Source organism: Anabas testudineus, chromosome 3 (assembly GCF_900324465.2).
Source record: "Anabas testudineus chromosome 3, fAnaTes1.2, whole genome shotgun sequence".
Classification (NCBI taxonomy): Eukaryota; Metazoa; Chordata; class Actinopteri; order Anabantiformes; family Anabantidae; genus Anabas; species Anabas testudineus.
This window is the reverse complement of record NC_046612.1, coordinates 14,275,670-14,301,555: the sequence shown is the minus strand read 5'-3', so window position 1 is coordinate 14,301,555 and position 25,886 is coordinate 14,275,670. Positions and strand designations below refer to the sequence as shown.

Below are 25,886 nucleotides of genomic sequence, written 5' to 3'. Positions count from 1 at the left end.
CCTGTTAAATCCAGAATTGAATTTAAAATTCTTCTCCCTACTTATAAATCCCTTAATAATCAGGCTCCATCTTATCTTAAAGAACTCATAGTTCCTTATCTTCCAAGCAGAACTCTCCGTTCTCAGACTGCAGGTTTACTTGTGGTTCCTAGAGTTTCCAAATGTAGAATGGGAGGCAGAGCCTTAAGCTACCAAGCCCCTCTCCTGTGGAACCAGCTCCCAGTTCAGGTTCGGGAGGCAGACACCCTCTACATTTAAGACTAGACTTAAAACTTTCCTTTTTTATAAAGCTTATAGTTAGAGATGGATCAGTTGACTCTGAACCATCTCTTAGTTATGCTGATATAGGTTAGTCTGCTGGGGGAACTCTACTGATACACTGAGCTCCTCTTCTCTCTCCTTTCTCCTGTATCAATGCAAATGCCACCATTGCATGTCATTAACTTTGTGTCTTCTCTCTCTTTTAGTTGTGTTTCCTCCTCTCTGTCTCCCTCTCTCTGTACTTTTCTGCAGGTTTCTTCGGCCTGGAGCTGTACATCTCCAGAATCCAGTTCATCTGCCCAATGTTCTTGATGCTTGTTGTTGTCTTTATTGCCTGCTGTTCTTTTCTCTCTTCTCTTTCCACTCACCCCAACCGGTCAAGGCAGATGGCCGCCCACTATGAGCCTGGTTCTGCTGGAGGTTTCTTCCTCTAAAGGGAGTTTTTCCTCTCCACTGTTGCCTAAAGCTTGCTCAAATGGGATTGTTGGGTTTTCTCTATAATTTTTTGTATAAATATTTTCTGTAAGGTCTTAAACCTTACACTGTAAAGTGCCTTGATAACTTCTGTTGTAAATTGGCACTATACAAATAAAATTGAATTGAATTGAATTGAATTTCCAAATAACTCACTCACTGACGTGTAGTTACTTCATCTGAAGTCAACATCTTGTTTTTAACATAAGTTTCTCTCTACCTGTGAGGTAAAGTCGTGCTGCTGGAGCTGCCGTCCCTCCCTCAAGTCCCAGGAGCGGACCGTGTTGTCAAGGCCCCCAGTCCACAGTTTGGTGCCGTCGTGGGAGATGTCGATACAGCTGGCTCCATCTGTGTGGCCCTGGAACTGCCTGAAACAACACGACATCAAACATCAGGTTGGGAACAAAGGAAAGCTTTTACATCTCTCTGACAATGAGGGTGTCTTATGTCGGCCATTAAGTATTAAACTGTTCAGCAGTAAGCTGTGTTTTACAAAAACATGCAGCACACATCCGGAGTGAGTGAATTACGTCTTTAGACATGTGCTATAAAGTTGCCATTTGGGTAAACTACACCCCAAAGTACTGACCTGACGAGGGTCTGGTTGTGAAGGTCCCACACAGCGATGTTTCCATCTGAGCAGCAGGAGAAGCAGACCTTGGCGTCAGGGCTAATGGCCAGAGCGTAACAGGCCGGAGCAGAGGAAGTGAGTTCAGCCTTTATGCGGGGAGTTTGTGAAGCCAGGTCCCAGATGGTCAGCGTGCTGGCCTCGCCACCTACTATTAGGGTGCGGCCATCAGGCAACAGCTTGCAGGAACGAATGTAATTGTCTCTGTTCTGGAGCAGAAACAAAAGAAGAGGATCGTCACAATCTCGACAACTGGACGTAATTTATCTGTTATTTTATTTTTAAATCATGTTAATTATCTATAGTTTGAGGTTAAGAGGATACTTCAATGTATCCACATCAGGAGCGTCTCTACTTAAAGTAGTTTTTATATCGCAAGAGAATTTTTTTTTTTTTAACTGCAGCTGACTCCCCTTCCTGTTATAGTTAAGATGTGGATGTCAGCTTTAACAAGAGATACAGGCAGAGGGAGAGACTGGGGCTGCAGCTGTTGGCCAGGCTCCAAGAGAGCAACAAGACAGATCAATAAGACTGTGGAAGCTCTTGGTCGAATTAAAACAGCACCCTGATGGCTTTATAAGACTCAACTGCACTCTGGACGCACCTTAAGGGTGTTGAAGGCCATATGAGTTGAACGGCACGAAGCCACAGTATCAAAATGAGAAATGGGAGGCAGTTGGGAGGACTTAATGAGCTGGGTAATGGCAGACACGGTTGGCCAATCAGAACATCATTACTCAGCAAGCTTTTTTTTCCCCACACCAAGGATTATATCAGCACAGCAGTCGGACACTTTGCTGAATTATTCACATCCCTGCTGCAATCTAGGGGAAAACTATAGCGGGATGTGGACTCGGGGACCATTTGATGCTCAAAAAGACTCTTAATGAAGGAGACCATTCAAAGACTGTATGTTTTGTCTTTGTTCTGGTTGAAGTCTTGTTAGTAATAACACGTTTTCTCATGACTAGTAACGGCTACATACGAGGCAGTCGAGCTGGGACACTGGGCTCTTGCTGCCTGGCTGGCTGATGTCCCAGATCTTGACACAGCCCTTGCCGCCAGTGTAGACGTGACGTGTTGGGTTGCTGATGGTGACAGCACACACCACCTCCCCATGGCTCAGAGTGTTTATCTGGCGAGCGTGGCGCGGGATGCCGGGGCCCATCAGTGCATCTGGAGGGAAGGGCACAGGCTGCATCTGACCATCTGCACTCACGTGAAAAGAATAAGCTCTGCAAAGGACAGAAGAAAGCAAAGATGTTCAGCTTGAGCTAAGAATTATACGTCATCTGTTAATAAAAACTAGTTCAACGAAAAAAAAAGACTCACGGTTTTCCTCCAGAAATCGAGGTGAGGCTGGCTGGCAGGCCTGGAGCTCTCATGTGAGGATGAGGGTCAAACCCCGCCTGCACGAGCAAAAAGAGGGTAAAGTTAAACAGCAGATAACCTGCAAAATACATAAGACTAAGCTAATATTCAAATTGAAAACTACACTTCGCTTAAGCTGCTAACACCCTGAGGAACTGTTGTACCATCACTTCCAGGCGAATCCCTTGAAAGGTGCAGATTCAGCTTGTTTCCATACAGACGAGCTTTACACAAAGCTACAACATCCCAATTGCTAATGCTAATGAAAGCCTGGGAGATTTTCAAACATGCAGATGCATTTTGGGGGCGAGCCTTTTTTTTTCAAAGCCTTTAGAATGCTAACTAGCTAACATCAAAGTAAAGGAGCTTGGCTGTCTTTGTACTTTCTCATTATGTACACACAACAAGCTGCAGCCAGCCAAGCAGAAATATTTAAAATGAGTTATGGAAATACAGGATGAACGCTCAAGTTTCTCAAAGTCAAGTCTGCACTTCAACAACCTGCAGCAACGGTGGATACAAACTGTACATACAGGTGCCACTGGGGGCTCGTATTTCAAACTGATGTAGGTGGAAAATATGAATGTACGTGAACAGAAGGAAGGTCGTTCATTCAGCTGTGAACAATAAATACACAGTTTGATGTACTAGTTTTAAATAGAAGCTGCAATAGTTACAATTGGGGAGCGTCCATAGGCGGCAGCAGCAGCGGCAGCACTCATCTGTGGTGTAATAAGTCCCGGATAAACGCCTGGGCTGGTGAGAGAGCCGTTCATCTCATGATGACCCATCATAGCAAAAGGGGCATAGGAACTCGCCATTGACAGAGGAGTGCGCAGTGCAGGGGCAGCTAAAGAGAGAAACAAGTATGTTGGCAATAGTGTTGGAAATATATAACTATTGTTTATCACAATGAGTGTAAGGCTGCAACATTTTATTTGATTCTATAAAACCTGCATAGCACGTGCATTTGTGTTAACATACCTAATGCATCCATGCCTGGTGGTTTGCCCATCGTTAGAGGCCGTAGTCCTGGAGTGGTGCTGGTTCCTGGTGTCGGGGCCTCGTTCCTTGGTGTAGGTGTGTTGGACTTGAGGCTCGGCGTCGATGACTTGTCATTCTAAAACAGAGATACTATTTATCCTTTGGTGCAGCTTTTTGTGTCCAGTTCATTTCCTCTCACACACACAAAAATGAAACGGCATCCGTATCAGAGTAAGAAAAAGAAAAAGAAAAAAAACCAGTGAGTCAAAAATCCACCACCGGCACAGAGTGACAATCTGAGTGGACGGCTCAAGGTAATCCAATCTAACACTGACACTTCATTACAGCCATGGTGTGTGTGTGTCGGGGGGACAGCGGCATAAACCTTTGCTTAGAAGTCAAGCTTGTTAAGAGTGGCTAGACAAGCAAGATGGCAGCTCAAACACTTCTCCCATAATTAATCCATCTCTTTCTTCCTTTGCAGATCTAGTTAGAGGAGGGGGTTAGCTTGGTGACACACACTAATAAGGGACGAGGAGAAGCTCAGTGTAATGGGAGGTGGAGGGTAGTGACAAATCTATGTGGATAAATCAGTCCTAATCCTTACGGAAATGTTTTGAAACTGATGTATGAGTGTTTTAGCCTTAGTGAGAGCGTCAGTATCAGAGAAAATGGGGAGGGGAAGAAAAAAAATGTAGAAAGTAGGGAGACAGCAGTTCCCTCGCTGCCGTCTCTCTGGGTTATTTACAGCCTCAGGCCAAGAAAGAAATGACCATTTATTGGGTAAGCCATAAAGGAGATTGAGAGGAGTGAGGGTTTGATTTCCTGAGAGTGCATCCACCTTCTGCCCCTTCAAGCCCCTCATAGTAGCCAACTGCTAAGCCCCCTGCGTAATAATCCTTTATACAGACACCCACTTCACTTGACAAATGCCCTTTAGTCTGTCAGCTCACCCTTCACCCCCCCACTGTAACCTCCTTATTTCATCTTCACTCAAGTTTTTTAACAGGTCTCTCACACTCACATGGGCGTGGTCCTTTGCTTTGGAGGACGGCGTGCTGCCTGAGGAGGCGACAGAGGCGGGGCTGTTAGGGGCAGCATCCTTCTTCAGGACTCGTGATTTATCCAGGCCGTTTTCTGGAGGAGAGTGAGCGGGGCTGACTCGAGGGGTGGCTGGATCCTACAGAGTTAAACGACAGACAGAGAGCAAGACTGAGCAAACAGACTGGAGGAAAGCCACTGGCATGTACATGTAGGTCAAACAAACCGGGGCCTCATGTGCAAACACAGATAAATATACTCATGCGTGCTCACACATACACACACTTTTCATTCACCTGTCACTCCCTTTTCTCTTTGTATTCTTTGTCTTACTTTCTGCATGAATGGCTAAAGAAATACAGCAAGCAAACACACACAACCAGTATTATGACAGACTTTTTGGCAACGCTGTGACAAAAGAGAGCTGTGTTTTGCTTCTGTGCTGCATTCACATTGGGGAATGTGGCCGAGCAGCTCGTACCTCGTTGGAAACGTCCACCACCAAGTCGTCACTTTTGTCTCCATCGCTGTCCTGAAATGAGGAAGTGACAGGTTTGGCTTACTGAGACCACACTCATTCGTGTGAACACTATGAAGACACCAATAAAGACAAACACTTACATATCTACTCATATTGTCTTTGTCGTCCACTTTGCGTTTCTTTGAGTCGAGACCGTAATCTGAAGAGCTGCGGTGTTTCTCACTCGCTGCTCGCAGGCTGTCTGATGGCGACACTGAGTTATTCTGCCAAAACAACATGCAGACAGACAACATATCAGTCTCCAACTCCCATCTGACTCAGCGTACCCCCAGAAAACAGTGAACAACCATATATGCATATGCTTCTACTCTTATGAACCTAAGAATATTACTACAGTATGCGTACAGAAAGTATTATGTAAAGTAATGATGCAAATGTCGTCTTGCTCTGTGTTAATCCCTCCATTTTAACCCAAGTATTTACATGTGTGACACTTGCAAATAAAATATCTGTTGCCTTTGGGTGCAGAATATAATAACAAAAAGAAAATAAGTACTGTCTTGTCAGTATTTGCCCTTTAGTCAAGCAAGTGTTGACAAAGCCTCAGAAACAGAAAAGCCAGAAACTACAAAATGGTGTTTAAGTCCAGACATGGCATCGCTTTCCTTTATCAGAGCAGTGACAGTATTGACTGTAAAGCTAAATGTACAATGCTCCTGGACTGATTTGGTGCAGAAGGGGCAGAAGAGGATTGTGGAACAGCTTAGTCCTGCTGCTGCTGCCGCCAAGGCAGTGGACCAAGGAGGAAACAGACAAGGCAGCTGAGAAAACCCATAAAATGCCACTGAAACACAAAATGATTAACTCACATCAAGGTGATGTGTAGAGCAAATTGAGTATGAGTGGCGAGAAAATCACAGCAAAGTGCACACACACGCGTACAACCTGACATCTAATCCTTTTGGCAACATTAACAATTCAAGCCAAACACAGATTGCATGCCTACCTGCACTTTTTTCTGTCTGTCACATGCAAGTACATGCAAACAAAAGCAAACGTGAGCAGGATCTTAAACTGTGTTAACTATTAAATCTATGTTAATGACTGCCGGAGAGTCCGAGTGTATGTATACCGTGGCAGGTCAGGGATGAAATAGCAGAAAATGACTGACAGCAAAGTTCATGAAAGTAAACCAGAATAAAAAAAGAGGAGGAAGGAAAGAAAGAGGCCATTGAAGGAACCTGGACAAGAGTGCAATGTGAGGACACAAAAAGGGTGTTGCCAGCAGAGAAGAACCATGAAAGAGGCAGAGTGAGAAAATTAGAAGAAAAAAAAAAAAAAGAGGAAGAAAGACAAGAGAGCAAAACAGGAAAGGAACTTGGCAAGCAATGAGAGCGTAGCAGTGTGGCAATGAGTTCTCCCCACTAGTGGGAATGCCCGAGCAGGCTGGCACCCTCTCAGAAGCTGCAAACGGGGTTTTTGTAGTCTGGGCACTGGCGTGGTGGGAGAGCACTGCCAACTAGCCTGACAGGCAGGGAGGGAGTGAGGAGGGGGTAAAGGCAAGCAAGCTCTGAGGCCAGCCCACACTGTCAGGCAGCTCAACAAATCCCTGCCTTCATCAGAAAAAGAAAGAGGGAGAGAGATGTCTGACATCTTGGCTGCAAATGACAAAAAGAGAAAGAGCAGCGGAGACAGGTAACAACTTGAAAACTGGAAACAATGACATTTAAAAAAAAAAAAAAAAAGACCTCCAGAGCCGAGGACTGTGGCTGAGCAGCTAATAGCACATGCATACACTTTTACCACCCCTTCAGAAAGTGCTCTTTCCTTGGCCACCACACAAAGGGTCAGATGATTCCTGACAGCCAACCAAGCAACTTTCTGCCATTTTCACATCCCTTCTTGTCTGGTCAAAATATGGACATTTGTTTAGATACTGTGTAAAAGAAAGCCACAAAGACGGTTTTAAGCTAGCCTGGTGTGAAGATGCTGTCTGGCAGATGAAATCTCTTACTGCATTACAGTCTGTCTTGTGTATCTGAGCCTGTGACCTTTAAAGGGTTGCTAAGACTCAGTAACAATGCACTTGCCTCCAACTCTGGTATCAGATGACCTGAGACAACAGGACAGGAAGACTGTGTGTGTACTGGAAAGGAGAGGTAGGTGAGGGTGGCGGAGAGATCAGGTAAGGTAGTACTGGCAGCCGCACCTCACCATACAAGAAGAGGGCCAGTTGGGTTCCCTTCAGACATGAGTGGGCCCATTCAGGATGACCAGTCAATGGGAACTCAATCTGGCTGAGCAGACCCAACACACCGTTATGCTCCAGCTAACTGAGAGCTTTAAGCCAGTCCAATAAGCACAAACTTTAACGTGAGAAGGAAGAGAGAGAGGGACAGTGAGAGACAAAAGCGAGAGAAGAAGTGGTGTAAAGCAGTGACTGGGTAGGATTAAAAGAACACCGCAGGAACTTAAAGGTATATGCAAAATAAAAAGGAGAAAGGTAGATGAAAGAAAATTAAAAGTAGTCAGGTATTAGACACACACACACAGACACACACACCAGTAAATCCCCTAAAGTGGTGAGGGAAGAAGTGAAGGAGAGTCAAAGTCGCTTTTAATTGTGCTGAAATTAAAGGAGGTAGCTGCCTACTAATCCTCATCCCAGTGATTGGAGTCATTTTCCACCTGGATTAGATGGCGCTGTCTTACTTAGCCAGACTTCATTATTTGATTTCAGTCAGCTTATACCCCTGAGTACAAAAATGTGTGTGTTCTTACACAGGGAGCATGAATTTCTATTCAATAGTGGACTTAGGTCTATGTAAAGTACACCTAATCACCAAACACAGTGAGCCAGAGACCGGCAGAGTCAAGAGACACAGGATGGAGAGCTGGAGAGTCAACGTACCGTGCTCGACTCGCGTTCTTTCAGGGGAATGGCCAGAGGCGAGTGAAAAGATGAGGGGCCAGGAGAGAGAAAAGCAAACACAAATTAGTATGGGAGTCACCACGACTCAAAACTGCAATCAGATAACTAACAAAATTAATATTCAGTTAAAGATCAGTCTCATAGGTCAATTCAGCATAAATAATGTTGTTAGCACCCTGTAATAAAGCCGCTTGTATAGAAGGTTCACAAGTTTTCACTAAGCTGCAAAAATCAGTTAGAAGCCATTACTGAGGTTGTAAAGCTGTCTGGAGTTTATCTTCATCCAGCAGGATGTTTTCTTTGTCTTTACAGATCTTTAGGCCATTAGATTGACTCTACAATGGACTTTTGACCTTCTGGTAAAAGAGGTGTGGGACATGTTAGCCAAATTCATTAATTATTAATATTTGCAACTGCAGACTGATAATTAAAGTGAAAACCCCTTTTTAAACATTTACAACGATTATAAGTCTTCTACTTTTGGATTATTTGATTGTTACTGACAATGTGCAACTGCTGAATTTGTTTTTATCATGTTTTTATGACTTATTAATATCTTATAAAATGAGAAACTTTTTTAGACTATTAAAATCTGTGCAGCAAGAAAAGCTCTTTACAACCTCACAACCCAAATGTTTATTAATGGCTTATAGCTCAGCTATTAAGCATTTATTGATCATTTACAAAGCCTTTAGTAACTATGTATAAGCCTTTATGATTTATTGGTCCAATGTACAGATATATCTGGACTGATCTTCCTAATGTTAGAATAAACTACACTTTACTTTTCATGTTACAATATATGAGTAAAGCAAAAAAAGATGACACTAAACCCTAAAACCTGCCAATGGTTCTATGACACATGTATCTGGCTGGTAAATCCTGTTCCTTGCCATTAAAATCAGTAGAATCCTGCAGGTGGTGTGTGTGTGTGGCAGGCTGTGCTCCTCACCTCGGTGCTCCAGGTCATGGTGGTTCTTCTCATCTTTTACAGGCAGGTGAGCCTGGCTGCTAAGAGCACCCAGAGCCAGCAGGCCAGAGCCAGCAGCTGTCACAGGGGGGATGCCGGGTGGCTGCAGGCCTGAAGGGTGCGGTGGCAGCTGGACTGGGGGGCCGTGGGCCGCGTGAGAAAGGTGCTGAGCCTGAAGCTGCTGCTGTAAACAAACGCAGAGAGACAGAGGACAAGTGGGTCGGCTGGGAAGTGAATCCATGAATGACCTCACTTTACTCTGCATTAGTGCTGGCTTTGACAACGTTTAGTTCAAGGCCAAACTATTTATGCATAACAGCATAATAGCTGATGGTGGCTGCCAACATGCTGATCCAGCTCATTCACTGTGGGAAAAAATTATTTTATTCATTGCTTTAGATGTACAGTGTGGTTATCCTCTGGTGCCAAGAGTTGGACAACTGAAATACTAGAATAAACAGTAGAACACATTGGTTTAAAAAAACATTTATATGTTATTACTTTGTCTTCCAACCTCAGTCTTTAGCATTTGGCTCTGAAATTTAACCCAAAATACACTGTGAAGAGGCAATTTGTCACATTTTAAAAACTGTGTCACAGCACTGCAAAGTAGAGCTGCAACTAACAGCTCACCTGTGAACTTTTTTTTTTACTCAATCATTTTGTCTACAATACCAGAAAATACTAAACTCTTCTTGTCACTACTCCTGAACTCCAAATTATGCCGTCAATTATCTGTTAGACCAACAGCCCGAAGATATTCAGTTAACACTATAAAACTAACAAAATCATCATATCTGAAAAGGCAGAAGTACAGAAAATGTGATAATTGTTCTGTAGAAATGACTTAAACTGATTAGAACTATCTGACCAGTGAAGAGCACTAATAAAGGTTGGACATGAAGTAAGTAAAATGTTGTGCCTCTGAATGGATATAAAGTGACAACTGTGTTTGAGTGGACAATACGTAACCTCTGGGTGGCAGAAATCATACCGAGCGTTTTTGCTTGTTACCAAACCACTGCTTCATGGTGGGACAGTTAAAAATCAATCTGAAGGTCTACACTTGAAAACCTCAAAACCTTTCAACACTCAGGAAAACCAAGCAAACATCCCTTCTCCTCCAGCAAAATGCCGTTAAGCACAGACACTGTCGACACACATACACACACCACACAAGGGGCCTGTGTGAGAGAGGCAGGCAGAGAGGAATGAGTAGATAGACAGGAGTTAAATAGCCACTCAGGCAAGAGGGAAGCAAGTGCTTTAAAACAAGGTTAAATAACACTTAGCACATCCATCAACTGCCTCTCCATAAAAGAAAAAAAAAAAAACATGATTGCTATTCTGCTTGCTAGACAGAACTTCAATAACCTCATCCATACATTCATTATATAAAATGGAGAAAATAGATGAGGCTATATCTACTGGCTTACCACATTTAAAGGTTTATTTAGCAGCTGGCCATTATTCAGTGGGCTCATTATGTCGAGCTGGACCTGATATCGCACAATGGATATACCCAACTGAGAGGAGGCATTGGTAATCGATATTGTTCTGGTGCACCGAGCAGCCCATTTGTTGTGAAAAAGCAAAAGCAAGCAAAAAGAGAGACAGAGGGGATGCCAGAAGAAAAGGAGGGAGAGGCAGAATCAGAAAATAACAAGAGAATGAAAAAGAGCGCAAGCGAGGGATTGAGGCAGGAACGTCCCTATTGAGTGTGCCTAATGAGGAAAAGCATGGAGGGATCATTATCAAGAAGCCTCATTAGCGAGCTATGGCCGAGGAGAGACGAGGGAAGGGAGTGGTAAGGGGGAGAAAGGAAAAGAGGGGAAAAATTCAGAAAATAAATTGCTTCCAATTCAATATTCATGGATAAAGAGCTGGCTTCCTTTCACACTTATCTTTTTTCATTATGTGTAAATGCCGCCGCTGCTCAGGCAACTTCCGCAGGAAACAGGCAATTAAAGTTAACTAGGCGAAGCTGGATCCCTGCAGAACAGTACTGTCAGGTGGAACAAGCATCAACAGCACCAGCACAAACCAGCTGGCAGACTGTCTTACTACGTCTGGCAATGAACGCCTACTGGTCCTGTGCTTTACAACAGATATTCTTCACTTGTTGCGTCAAAGAATATACTGCACCCTGTGCTGAAAACAGAGCCAGTTGATTTCCGTGCTGGATTGCAACTCAAAATATTTTTGAGGTTAGTTGTCAAGTGCTGTCAAATGTGTGACACAAGAGTAAAGCAAACAAAAGACAAGATGTCAGAAACATCCAAGCACACCCAAGTCATGCTTTGTGTCCAAACAGCATCTTTTTTTCTTGTGTTAGAGTTTAAAACCCTCAAACAACGAAGACTGGTTATGTTTAGGGAACTTCCCTGAACACTGACCATGAAGGCTGGGTACACACTATGAGGAGGCTGCTGCTGCTGCTGCTGCTGAGTCAAAGGAGACAGGAAGAGATTCAGTCAGAAGTGACACGACACAAAACAAGAGCTGCTACTATTTTTTATTTTCCTTATCAGTCTATCTGAACCATCTTTTTTTGATTAGCTAATTAAGCATTTGATCTATGAAAATGAAAAATCCATTAAGGTTTCCAGGGTCCACAGTGATGTCATCATACTGTTATGGTCCAATCAGCAGAACAAACCCAAAGATATTCAGTTTCGCACCAGCACATTTTTTTATATTTAGCGAGCTGGAAGTAGACATTTGTAGGTGGGTGAGGAATTTTGTCTTAAACTAACATAAATAATCTATCCATTAACTGAGTAGTACATTTTAGTTCTTCTGAGAATTAACTAAAAACAACACCAAGTTGAATTAATTCACCAGTGTGTGTAATAATAAAGCAGGTGACCTCAGCATAATATCTTAATAAAAAAAAAAAAAAAAAAAAAAAGTTATGTTCAGCTGTCCAAGATAAACACGCAACAGCTCGATGCACCCTCATATTAAAACACAAAACCTCAGACATTAACTGTTCATACTCGAGCAAAAGTGAAGCATCACTGTGGACATGCTTAACTTAATAGGCCTACACACTCAGTCCATATGGAAATATTAGCTTCTGTATTGCAGTAAATTTGCACACCCACATAAAATATGCAAGAATTTTACAGAAGAGATCACTGTACGCAAATGAACCAGAGCGACACAAAAAAAAAACCAGGCAGTATAAGTCTGTCATATTTTCCACACATTAGTGGATGATAAGCTCCACACTGCACTGTTAACCATTATCTAAGTTTTGCCCTACGCTGAAATTGTGTAAATGAGGGTAGGTGCATGGAAATGAGATGGCACCTGTAACTCAATCATATCACCCCTGTCCCACACTTATGCAAAACCTAGTGTATAAGTAAGATGATGAGTTTGTGTCTTTGTATATAGTATTCGTTTAGTCTGACCCCATTAGTAGGTTTTATAGGTCTTAATCAAAATATCACATTGTCAGGTGAGAGGGGGCATGTTGGCAGAAAGTAATCTATGCAATGGCTTTATGTTGCTTGCTTTCTTCTATCAATCTTAAAAATGTTTTATATACATTGACATAACACAAGACCAAACAGAACTTCCATCATATTTTTGCTTGATACAGTAAATTATTTAAAGGATTGAACTGTTTACTAAACTACACAACATATTTTTATTTATGCTTGGCCTCCAGCTGAGAGAACAGGGTGAGGCAGTCAGGTATTTGAGAAAGCTTAATAAATATACTGTATCTCATTTTAACATTCGATATGTTTATGTCTCAGGTGGTGCCTGAGACATAAACATCTAACTTTATGTTCAGAGTATTTCTGATCTAACTGATGTTGATGCAGAAAGCTGCTGCAGCCTGATGCTCCCTGACCATCACCATTAAAGTTTAATGACAAGACTCCCACTGAGGGGACATGGAGATTGATCACCCGCCACATCTTCACCCCAATAATTAAAGCCTGTTTTCCTCTGTGTGTGTTAATGTGGGCAGGTTCCACCCTTAACAAAGGCAGTGTCACTCCTGTTGTGGACAGTCTCACTGCACCAGTTGGAAAAAAGAAGAGGAAATAGGAAGTAATTACCTTGAAAACATGTGCTCCTGGCTCATTTGCCTTAACTGAATTTCGATATCTGCCTCTCATTAGACCTGACCCCCTACTACTGGGACGAGCTAACCGCTGACTAACCTCTGCTACACAGGACTAATCAAAAGGGTCAGTTATCCATCTGTGTCCAAGCTGACTATTAAAAAGCACCTAGGCTCCTAGATTTTAAATGAAAACAGATGGACGACCAGTTCAGTAAAAGTCTCTGGCCAGAGTGGACTGTGTGCGTGTTTCCAGGGTAGTGGCTACAATTAAGAGGTCAAGTACTGATTTTAAAGTGCATCCTTTTCCTGTATTAAAGTTTGGATTGGTGCAGATACTCTCAAATGAAACAAACAACAGAGGTGAAAATGACACCTCCTAAAACTGAAAGGGCAAAAAATAGTTAATTGCTAAACACTAAATGTTTAAATAATACTGGATACTCAGCTGCAGCTGAGTGAGAAGAAGAACTCAAAACAAAGAGTTGTAATTACAAATCAAAGGCAGCGTGAATTTCAGATCTCCTGGTGTCAACAGACAAAACGAGTATCAGCTGCATGCAAATAAAATCCAATGTTAACATAAACATGTTAAATTTATCCAATTAAAAAAACAACTTAAACACTACTGTATCTGATTTCACTTCTTTAGGTGGCACTAACAATACATAATAAAACGTAGCCAGTTAAATGACTTCAAGGATACCCGGTGCAGGACATTTCCCTGTACTTCCCATTCTGACAGCATTCCTTGAATGAAGCCTAAATCTTTTATCCGTGCGTAATTTGTGTTGCAATCACAATGCTTGTCCTGACCTGACCGCTATAATTCCTCCTGCTATTGGGTCAGAGGTAGGTAAGCCTGTTGGCTGGAACCTTTCATCTAATTAAAGTGCAGCCAAAGGGAAATCTGAGTAACACCATGATCTGATCTCAGCCTGAACTGTGTTATTCTATATCTGATGCTCTTTGAATCTGCCTGAGAGGAGAATATCCGAGCTGGGCTGCTACTGGGAGCTTCACCCTGTGCACCGACAGGTCATGGTTAACCAACAATCACAGAAATTACAGCAGCGAACGCCATATTGACAGCACATTGCAAACATTGTGAATTCAAACAAAAACATAATAAACCACTGGAGACAGGGGCAAGTCTGCACAAGTGAGGAGGACATGGTGTTGCTAGTTTGTATTCAGTCTGAACATTCAAATGCCACAGTCAGAAGGAAGAAAATGGTTGCAGATTAATACACTAAGCTGGTCTTATTCCTTTTTCACCCCTATTTTCCTGCTGAATCTATTGCCCTTTCCCAGGTTATCCTTGACATGCAACACTTCAGCTGAAGCGCATAAAGGTGAAATAAATCTGTGAGCGTAATGTAGCACTCTTGAATAGCCTATATGTCTGTGTTGGAGCGCTGCGCCTCCTTTACAGATGCAGTTTTGCCCCTGGTCTCAGATCAAATGAAGGAAGAAAAGGGGATATACACACAGTCAGAGGCAGATTGGGAAGTCCACGTACCCCGATGATAGCATTCAGCTCAGTCATTGTCACCTGTTTGGCCCGCTCAACAGCCTGAGCCACCTGCTGTTGGTGCTGCAGGACACAAACACAGAGATTAGACTCCTGACGGAAAAGAATTCATTCTGAAAGACTGAATGAAGAACACACCCTGGCCTGTGCTGATGGTTTACCTACATGTACATATCACTACAAATAAGCACATTAAGAACAGAAGAAATGTGCACAATACTGCACAGATGTCATTTAAATGTCCTCTGTCAGCTGAAATCTGAACTGAAATCTGCTGTCAGGAGTGAGTTAGTTTTAGTTTCCTACTTTATAACTGCATTTGCACATTTAAGTTCCCCCATGTTTAGATTCATTAACTGTTTTCCAGAAAGTTTGTAGATTCTGCAGAACTATTATTTTGTAGTTTTTGTGCTTTGACAGTTTGTGAAATAACAAGTGAAGATGGAACAGGAGCAGCATGTTTCATATGGAGAGTGGTTAAAAATAATTTCATTTATGATTCAAACACATTATTCAGTGTAGTGCTCTAATATTCAATAGGCTTTTCATGATTAAGACAATTGCTATAAATTATGCAATGGATGCATGTCTTGCACAAGATTTCATTGAAAGCGTCTCTACACAACAGCCACCCTCGCAATTTCCTGTACAGTTACCATAATTAGTGGTTGAAATTAGTTTCATTAGCATTGTTAAAATGCTGCTAGCTGAGTTGACACTCACCTCTTGTGACAAGAACGGCATGATCTGAGCCAGAATTGCATTGAGACGCTTGGCAATCTCAGTCTGTAGAAGAAGAAGGAGAGAGAAAATATGAGAATGACAGTTTACCAACTGCTGCATGCCACAGGCGACACTATAATTAAGCAGTTAAACTACCTATAAAACAAAAGGGTGTGCATCTGAACACACAAATGTCTGCAGCATCCATCTGAGCAGACCCTGTACTGTATTTCTTAACTACACTGGGACCGCCTTAGAACAAATGTACTCCCCCCCCCTATTTCTTGCCTCCATTAGACTGAGGCCTTATTTCATTAGGAGGCTGAAATATGCTAATACCATCTGGCTGGAGAGACCCTAATGAGGTCCATACTTCATAATTACAGCCCATTGAGAGGGGGGTGGGGCACGGTGAAGCAGACAGGTTAACACTCTGGCCCTATCTATCAGAGGAATCTTTGGTATCGACTACACAATATTAGCTGGGAGAGTAAGATGATACTGCAGGGCTCAACGAACACAGAGCACTTTACCGTGCTACATTTGGACTAATGGATATGCTGCGCTGCCCGCCTCCCGCACATGAATGTCCCAAGACATTTTGCCCCAACCCATTTCCTTTTTTAAAATCTGTACTTTCCACAGACGGAGAGGAACACAAAAGTTTAAAACAGAATAAAGGAGAAGGATGGGTGTGTGGTGATGATGAATGGTGAAGTGAAACCCTCTGATTTGACACTAAGGTAATGTGGTCTGACTGGACCGGGGGAGGTGAACTAATTGATTCTGAGAGATTAGGGGTGGAGGCCCAGCAGGTGTGTGTGGGGTGAAGAGGTCTTTCCCGCCATTATAGGCTGCTGCATTCCACTCATTTTCTCCCTTAACCTTGTTTGACTGTGAAAGAGGGAGGGAGGAGAGAGGAGAAAGAAACTGGAAAAGGGGGACAGGAGGAGCAAGAAGCCTCTTGCACGGCCTTCTGTGTCACTTTTTTAATTTTGGAGCATCGGAGGCAGGAAAAGAAGGAAAAAAGCAGAGGGGGACAGACCTTTTCTGGCATGTCAGGAATTATCTCACAACCCCCAATCTGACCTTAGACTCGCTGTGCTTTCTCTCTCCATCCCCCCTCCCACCTCGTCCAAACGCTTCTTCACACCCCTCCATGCTAATCTCCACTACTCTCCCCTGTGCCTTCCCTCCTTCCTCCTCTTGCTCTCTCATCTTCCCCCTCTTCTGTTGCTGGGGCAACGCTATCTGGCACGGCTGATCGTTATGTAAATTGGGCTGGGTCCCTGACCAGAACAGCCTGTAAAATCATATTAGGCGCAGCACAGAGACAGGTCATTAAATTGAATTTTCGGCCTGTCGATCTGATCGGCACGGGAAATTAATGAGGGATAACTGGGAGTGGGGAGGTGGGGAGGGGGCTGCACTAGGGGAGCTGACAGAGAGAGAAAGAGGGAGGGAGCTCTGTGGAGACTCATAAAGCATCATCATTAGCGGGGGCTGGATACAATGACACACAGTAGGATTAGAGTGTTTCAGTATCACACCACTTCTCTGGAAATGGCTGCAAGGGGAGCAACATGGGGCCTGTAGGAAACAGCAGTGTGCTGATACACTCTGCTATTAGAGCAACATTACGAACCCTCACCACAAACCAATTCACAAGGAAATGCGTCCATTTGTTTGTAACGAATCACTACTCCAGAGCGGCTATTTGAAGACAAAAACATTCATGGAATCCAGGTGCACTCTGCCTTTTGTGTTAAATTGTTGAGTGCAATGTGCTAAAAACACACAAGCTTCTCTCAGCAGTTCATTTTGAAAGGCGAGCCAGAGCACCTGGTGGTTGGAGGACTCAGATCATGCTGCATTCAGGATTTTTAAAGGTTAAATGTTCCTGAACCTTTGGCTTCCTCTGAAATTTGCCCCAGAGTGAAAATATCACTTTTGAGCCAAAAATCTGAACAATGGAACAGGCTTCCTTTGCATCCATTTTAGGTTTTCCTTTTGTCGCCCGATTACTGTGATGTACGTTTTGCCTGTTGCAGCTCAGCTGCAGTTTAACAGAATATGCAGGCAAACGTGACTCACGTCATCCTGAAAGCCATAGTAAAAAACCTTTCTAGTGGAACTGTCTTTATCAGGTTCATCTTGTCCTTCCCAAAGTTAGTCATTCCACTCTGTCCACAGTTCACGCATTGGGCAAATGGGAACATGGCTTATTTACACTCCTTTGTGACAGCCATTTTGGAGGAGAAAAATGCTGGTATCACATCACATCCGATAACTTGCATGACTCTTAAATGACTCCTACTTTGGAGACACTATTTTCCACGGCGCTTTTACTGGCAGAGCCATGCACTGGTAAGAGTTTATTGTCACTTAAAGCCACTGAAAACAGAAGCCTTTGAGCCAGCAGAAGCCTTTCAGTGCGTCTCCACAATTACAGGTACTCAGGGTTGTCTAGTAGCACCAGAGCTTGGAGAGGCGCTCTCTCCATTGCATCCCTCTGTCAATGGTGCGTTGAAAGCCATTTGGCTGTTTGTTGCTCCAGGCATTAGCCCCCAAGTGGAGAGCAGAGTCTCTGACGAGGATTCAATAGGAGAGAGAAACAAGTGGCATATGATGGGGGGTGGCGGGTGTAGAGATGGCTGTTTGGGAATTATCTTCTCAGCCAGAGCAGAGGAAGAAAGAGGCACTTAAAGGTATCTTGTTCATTACAAATGCATGAAGAATATTTTGCATGCCATTCTATTTTGAGCTCATACAAAAATGAAATGACATCCTTTTCTGCAGGGGCACATATGGAAATGGGCTGTTTGAGATTACATCCGATTTCATTATAGTTCAAATCATCACAAGGTAGACGGCATTCTTCGTTGCGCTCACTTTGAATTATGCAGTTTACATGTACACATATATAGATTCACGCACTTCCATTTCAACGTTGACACACACACACACACACACACACACACACACACACACACACACACACAATCATCATCGGCTGGTTGAGTACAGACACGCACACGCCCAGACGCTAATTGTGTAACACTGCTCTACCAGCTCTTCTAGCCTGGCTATCAAAATAAAGCATGTCTCAGCCTCCAGTAACCTCGTCAACCTCCCTTGAGAGACTGTGTGTGTGTGTTCTTGTAGTCAGTTTGTTTTGGCTTAGAGACAGGTCGGCCATCATCACCTTGGCAAACAATTCCAGGAATCCTGTATAAATTATTCATTTGCACAAGCTCTCCTTCTCCTTTCCTCTGCTCCCCCTTTCACTCTATTCCTCCGTCCAGGAAACGGTCATGACTATCCTTGATAAAGCACTTTCCCTGTGCCCCTCATCCACTCAACAAGTGAGGAAATGGATACATGCAACACACTTACAAAATGGCCACCAACAAAAATAAGCTGCCAAACATAATAACAAGGTATGGGAATTCTTGAGATTGACTTTTTCTATGTGTGTTCCATATGTTTTTGATTTCCCAAAGAGAGAACTGAAATCAAAATGTGAGCAGGGGTTCTGAAGAGATCAACAGGGACCACAACAGAGAACAGAGGTAGTGGAAAAACAAAGCAACCCGCACCACAAAGCCAGCAGGGCACGTTGCTGAGGCAGTCTAATGAGCTGCGCTAATTAAAATCACTTATTGACAGCAAGCGAGGGTGATTACCTCCACCCTGCACTCTTTGCCATCATAAGAGACGCTGTCAAAACAAATTACCCCCCTGTCAGCCACAGCAGTGTAGAGGGAGCTGTGTGTCTGTTGGAACTTGGACTACATCAGGTTTACATGTGTTACATGTTACCATGTAAGCGGTAGAGTATTCATTTATATGCACATACATGTGTTTCAGCCCACTCAATACTGCTTAGTATCCATAAACACAGTCAGTTTATCACACTGCAATAAATCTTCAACGCGTGTGAAGTAATATGCCTCCCTGCATACAATAATCCAGCCTCCTTGTCTCCCTACCCATAACAGGCAGAGCTAAGGGCTGTCTGTTTACCTCGTGCTGATGTCATCACAAACACTCGTTCACAGGGATGGGAAAAGGGAGGTGGCAGGAATCATGCATTATTCAGAGTGCTCCGTCAACTCCACCGGGCTTATTGATAAAACAAAGGAGATGCACAGGAGAAGACCAGTCGATTAACCCGTTTACCCTGGAGCTTCACTTCTTTCCTCTCTCCTCTGTCCCCACTCATTTTGTCCACTGCCACCAGCATCCACATACAACAACCAGCTCCACACCCACCCTACTCCGCTTCACCCTCCTTGTTGATGATAAGTGCATGACAGAAAAAGCTCAAGAATTGGGAGGGAGGGTGAGAGGTAGAAAGATATATGATAAACAGAAAACACACAGACACACACACACACAGACACACACACACACAGACACACACACACACACACACACACAGACACACACACACACAGACACACACACACACACACACACACACACAGACACACACACACACACTGTGCTACCCTCCCACTGATGCCATTAACCTTCTGGATCTGAGGGCCATGTAGCCTCCACCCCACCTCTCGCTGCCTCTTTCTCCCTCTCTGACAGACTCCTGCCCTCATACATCATATCACACAGCTAATGACAAAAGGGCCATCATACACATCACATCGTTGAGGTGGCGGGACAGACAGAGGAGGGGGCAAGCAATGAGAAGACATAGGGCCATTAGGAGAAGGAGAGTTGTTGAAACAAAGGTGACTGAGGGAAACAGACGCAAGACAGAATTGAAGAAAATGTGGGAGTAGAAAGATAAAACAGGGCATCTTGAGATCCTGTTAATCGTTTTTCTTCTGTTTAAGTGAACAGAATAAAAGATAACCTTGCTGTTAGAAATGTGGGTTTCACAAAGCTGAATGAAAGGCCTCAGGTCAGATCCTTAGTGAAACAGAACTGTTTTACAGTGTTGTTTACAGTTTTAATCTGGTTTTTACAGGGGGCTGAGTGTCTTCTTGCATGGAGGACTATTCTCAGTCAACAGTAAAACAATAACACAAAACCGAACCAGCCATTTACAGCTAAGATGTAAAGATTAAATAAACATTAATAATCCTCTGGACATACCTGCTTAATGTCAAAATGTCCACCTCCACACCTCTTACAGATTTAAAAAAAATCTTCATATGTGCCGATTTATTTTATTCTTCCTTAATTATTGTTCCATCAAGTCATTAAAAAAATGTTTCATCTAGATCTATATCAGAGCAAAACTCTATCTGCAGCTACTAATCTTTTTTTAGTGTCTTGCTCAAGGAGACTGATGGTTTCCACAAACACTAGACCAACCTGCTTAAAAAACTACTGACACTATAGGCCAAAGATCAACTGGGAGCAAACCAACAAAGAAGCCTGGCGTGATCCGAGGCCTATTTCTAAGCGTAAGATGGTTTTAAAAAATCTGCCCCCTCTTTTCTTCATGCCTCCATTTCTGCTGAAATGGCTCTTTGGGTGGTGAAGAGACAGTTTGGCCCTGTTCATCTGTACAAGTCTTTCCACTGCAGCATGATGCCTAGTGCTAGGTGGCAGCTGAACTAATGAGCTTTTAGCTCAGCTGGCACTGGGGAGGCAGACACAGAATAGTACAGGCATATGTGCGTACACGCACACATTCAGAAGGACAAACCTCACAAAAAACACATCCTCTCAGACTGTCTGCCAAATACTTCACTTTAATCTTATCAAACCATCCCCATCAGGCAGCGTGCCCTTTGTGTTGTTTAGCCTGTCAGCATTTTCACCGCAGGAAGCCAGTATGTGTACGCTTCCTAAAGGCATTTAAGGATGAGGGTAGAAACTAAGGTCAGGTGTGTGTGTGTGTGTAGGTGTGTTTATATTTCTCAATCACTAAGGGGAAAAAAACAACAGTGTTTTGTCTGTAAACAGACCATCACTGATATGGCTACATACCTGTTTGTGCATCTCAATGTTGAGCCCATAGGACATCTCATAGTACTGTAAAACAGAGAAGAGAAAACATTAAAAAAAAAAAATCCCCCGTGACGCATTATGGACATTGACTTAGTGTAGTATTGAGAAGCAAAACATGATCCTGCATGTACTGTATGCTTTTCTTAATTGTGTTCAACAAAATAGGAATTTCAAGTTACTATTTCTGACTTCACCACTGGCTGTAAAAGACTGTGGTGGAGTGGTATGGCATTTTTAAAGCACCCATACGATAAAAGAGAAGTTTAGCGTGGGGGTGAACTATTAAAAAACACTAACATTAACCAGTGAGGTTGACAACTTCATGTACTTTTTGCAGCCACCGCAGACACACTCGCTACTGTTTCCACTTCTATTGGGCAGCTTAAATCATTGAGCACAAACATGGCTTTAAACACAGAGGGATTAGCCAATACTATTGAAAACAACAGTATCTGTTTTTGATTGCCAAGAGTTTGTAAGCCCACCAACAGATATAAACTAAAGTGTACTAGTTTGTCTGCCTTGATCAAACACACAGCAAATAGCTTCCATTTATAACAGCTACTCCCACCACCTTCTGGTTCCTTGCTGGGAAAATAATATTTAACAAACGTACTGCTGCTTTTGGTTAAAGTCATTCCTTTCATGTACAAACAAGATAAGCATGCACGTACACAAACTATGAGTGAGGCCCAAGTCACATCACTTGTCAGATAAAGATTGTTCCTTTTCCATGCAAACAATGCAGCTTTTCCTGTATTAGAAAAAACCTATGAGGGGAGGGAGACACATATTCCTTTGTTTCTATTTGATCATCGTTTAGCTCAGAACTGAATGTGATGTGATTTAGCTGCATTGTCAGAACACTTTTACAACTAACCTGTCACAACACTTTCATAGAAATTAAGCACCTATGTAGGTTCAGGTGAAAGCGCTGAGACACACACACACACACACACACACACATAATTCAGCAACAGTTACTATTATGTATTACTGATCATTAATGGAGGTGCGACCAACAATGACTATCAACTGATCTGCTGGCTATTTTTTTCACTAATTCACTAATTAATCGTATCTGTAAAATGTCATAAAATAGTGAATCAGAAGATTCCAGATCCTTAGATAACATCTTCGAACTGTTTGTTTTTGTGAAAACAATCATTCAAAATCCAAAGACGTAGTTTATTGTCATAAAAGACAAAAGAAAACCAGCAAAGTTTCACATCTCAAAAGCTGAAATCAGAAGCCGTTTCACATTTTTGATTAAAAATAACTTCGATTTTAAATTTTCTATCTGCTGACTAATTAATTAATGTACTGATATCAGACTAAGCGCTTATATTTTACACATGCATAGTTTTTGTGATGCAACGGAACACATAGTTCACTGCACTTAACATTAGTTTAATGATTTTATATAAAGCTTTTTGTTAATATCTCCCATACTGTGTTACATATTGATTTAATATTGTGATATTGATCTCAATAACATCTCCTGGGCCAGCAAGCAGCCTGTTGTCTTTATGGTTGGAGAAAAACTGCATCAAGTCTCCCCACGTCTGAGAAGCCCTGGAGTGTGTCAAAAGTGTCTGAATAACCCCACAGTTCACCTGGGGTGAGTTAAGAAGTTTAAAAACAGAATCCAGGAAACCCTCTGACTCATGCACAAAGTCAGCAGACCAGTCATTAACCCCTAGTGGGTCATGCTGGGTGTGTTGGGAGGGGTGGAGAAGGGTAATAAAGAGAGTCTCAGAGCCAAAGAGGGTGGTCGTCATACCCCATAATCAATAGTTGAACATTGGAGTTTTAACTACCCCTTCTCACACCCCCACACTGCAACTTCTTATCCAATGAAATCACAGGCCTGGGTCAACAATACCAAGCTGAGCTGTGCTAACACCACAGCTGCACCACCTGTGACTGTTCACCTGAGGCAAAAGGGAGGATGTGGCATTAAATGAGATTCACAGCTTTACAATGGCTGCTCTTACCATGACGTAGTGACGTTGCATCTCTGTCTTTTCATTGGCCAGTTTGTCATACTCCACTTTAAGACTAAGAAAGAGAAGAGAAAATGAAAAATAATGTTTAACTTCATATGCTGCAGAGCGAACACCCCGATTCAGATGCATAACAAAAACTAAATTTTTAAATATTTTGAAAACTTTTTGTGATACTTGATACAAAAAAAAAAATGGAACAAAGCTGAGGCAGCTTCCTCTTCCTCTTCTTTCCAGGAAGCCAGTGCTGTTTACAGTAGGCTAGTCCTTACCTGTGGTATTGGGCCTGCAGGAACTGAAATTCGTCTTTGATCCTGTCGCAGGACTCTGCCACAGTGAACTTGAAGCCAGGTTGTCCTGGCTGATGAGGTGCCTGAAAAGTGCAAGGTTGGAGATACCACAGGTGTAAATAATGCCATCACAGCTCAGATTATAGTCTCCTATCTCTCTTGCCATCTCCTCCTCATCTTTCTTGGTTAATTGGGGTTTAACCAAGGGTTTATCCTCACATTTCCCCAGTGCTCTGGCTAATGGAGGAAAGAGCAGCTTTCACTCAGCAACATGCAGCTCACTTCTGTTCTCATAGTAATGTTACATGGTAAGCAGAGGATAGATAAAAAGAATGAAAAATAAATCATGCACACAGGTGTGGGATTTCAGTGTGTTCAGCACCAAAGACATAATTAACCTTGTATCGGCTTGAAAATGCAGCTGTAAGAAATTTTCGCTGTTACATCTAAGTCGGTTTACAGAAGGAGGCGATGATCTGTTGTCCCGAATTTAACCAAAAGCTCTGATCTTGTTGCCAATAAACACGACCTCCCAGTTTCTCTCCTGACAGAGTGAATAGCCTGAGCAGCACCGATGCAGACCATAAATAGTACGGTGTGGTTCAGCAGCTCCACTCTGATGAGCTAATTAGGCAGTTTTGATGGTGCATTTGCATCAATTTACAAATATCGACAAAAATTGCATACGTACCGGATGCCGGCCTTGTGGATACATGTCGAGTCCTTTGCACAGGGAATCGGGCTGTTTTCTTCCCCTCTTTCCGTAATCCCAGTGAAGGTGCGGTAAATCACCGCCACCCCCTCCCCTGAACACGCAGGATGGCCGTGGACAAAGCCCTGTTCTCGGCTGCGAGGCGCGCACTCAGACCACTGGATGTATCACCTCCACGGCCTTTTCTTTGTACCTAAACAAACAGAAAACGGGGCACAGCTCAAGACCTGAACCACTTTTGCAGCATGCGTCTGCAGCACCGCGGTTGTAAATCGATATAAACTGAGGTTTTATGAACTTAACCGGACACCTAAACATTTCACTAAAGCCTTTTTCCTCCCGAGGCGTTAATATTCTTCTACATTTCCCACTTTGAGTCAAAATATATCAGCCTGATTTACATTACAGCGGGAAAAACAAGTGAAATGCGTTTGATCCTGTGTAAGAAATAAATCCCAAAGTTGATACTTTGATCCGTGCACGACGTGATGCTTTGTTTCTCTCCTAAATCTAACTAGTTGTCTTCCACTGTCGGGTAAACACACGCACACACACAGCTGGTTATTGTGGAGGTCCGGAAAGATCAGAAAACCAGGAGCTGCCATGAAGCCCCAGCACCTCCACCCCGTCTCGTTAGCGGCTCTCTCCGTGTGGCCTTGTTACCTTTGTCTCTCCTGCTCAGGTACGAGTCCGCTCCACAGCCCAGTATCTCCACTTGTAACCGTCACCGCGGTGCGACTAGGGCGGAAAACGAGCGTCGCAGTTTCTGTTTTTCACACACTTGTCCTCCTTGTTGTCCTCCTTGTTGTCCTCCTTGTTGTCCTCCTTCTTTCCCTCCTTCTTTCCCTCCTTCGTTTCCTCCTTCTCCTCCTCCGGAGAGTCCTCGTTGATCCCGAGGCGGAGAGCGTCTCCTCTCCGTCCGCTCGGCCGTTGGAAACCTCTCGACTCGGACGAGTTGCGGACGGCGGATAACTTCACAGAAAGCCTGTATTAGATCCAGTAGCAGCCCGGGAGTCCTCCAGCAGGTCCGGAGCAGCTTTTTGCGAGCGGTCCGGTCGTTTTTTCCGGAGATGTTGTGAAACACACCGCTAGCTGCCGTTGGCTAAACCCAGCTCCTCCGCCGCGCGCCGCGCCACACACAGACTGCTCACTGACACGAGGATCCGACTGCCGAGAGAACCCGCAGCAGCCAATCACCTTCTGCGGAGCGGTTCGGCAACGTGGCCAATCGCGGCGCGGCATCCCCCACGTGGGGTTGCCCGGCCAAGCCGCGCTCTGATTGGGCTGCAGCGTGTGACCTCACGACTTCGCCATTTTGGATGTGAAGTGACATTTCGAGCGTCGAACAACTTGTTCAAAACAAAGGCGATAATTTATACATCCTCACTTAGAGCTGCGATTATGAGCATATAC

At 43.4% G+C, this 25,886-nt stretch overlaps 1 protein-coding gene across 14 annotated transcripts in view; it reads right to left on the bottom strand.

Moving 5' to 3' along the window:
* The window catches only part of tle3b (TLE family member 3, transcriptional corepressor b), a 28,148-nt gene extending 2,521 nt beyond the window's left edge, over positions 1-25,627 (bottom strand). Inside the window, exons 1-19 of one of the 14 annotated variants that reach the window (XM_026377852.1) lie at positions 25,137-25,627; positions 24,453-24,666; positions 23,744-23,844; positions 23,463-23,526; positions 21,445-21,489; positions 15,484-15,546; positions 14,719-14,823; positions 11,539-11,586; positions 9,125-9,326; positions 8,152-8,210; positions 5,381-5,503; positions 5,241-5,291; positions 4,743-4,898; positions 3,719-3,854; positions 3,412-3,584; positions 2,696-2,772; positions 2,349-2,598; positions 1,325-1,572; positions 956-1,103 (exon numbers count right to left, since the gene is read on the bottom strand). In XM_026377852.1, coding sequence (XP_026233637.1) covers positions 956-1,103; positions 1,325-1,572; positions 2,349-2,598; positions 2,696-2,772; positions 3,412-3,584; positions 3,719-3,854; positions 4,743-4,898; positions 5,241-5,291; positions 5,381-5,503; positions 8,152-8,210; positions 9,125-9,326; positions 11,539-11,586; positions 14,719-14,823; positions 15,484-15,546; positions 21,445-21,489; positions 23,463-23,526; positions 23,744-23,844; positions 24,453-24,476 — 2,073 coding nt within the window. In that variant the 5' untranslated portion in view covers positions 24,477-24,666; positions 25,137-25,627. The remainder of the gene's footprint in view (positions 1-955; positions 1,104-1,324; positions 1,573-2,348; positions 2,599-2,695; positions 2,773-3,411; positions 3,585-3,718; positions 3,855-4,742; positions 4,899-5,240; positions 5,292-5,380; positions 5,504-8,151; positions 8,211-9,124; positions 9,327-11,538; positions 11,587-14,718; positions 14,824-15,483; positions 15,547-21,444; positions 21,490-23,462; positions 23,527-23,743; positions 23,845-24,452; positions 24,667-25,136) is intronic. The other 13 variants (XM_026377860.1, XM_026377854.1, XM_026377853.1 and 10 more) reach the window with 13 other exon arrangements.
* Positions 25,628-25,886: the final 259 nt, after the last annotated feature.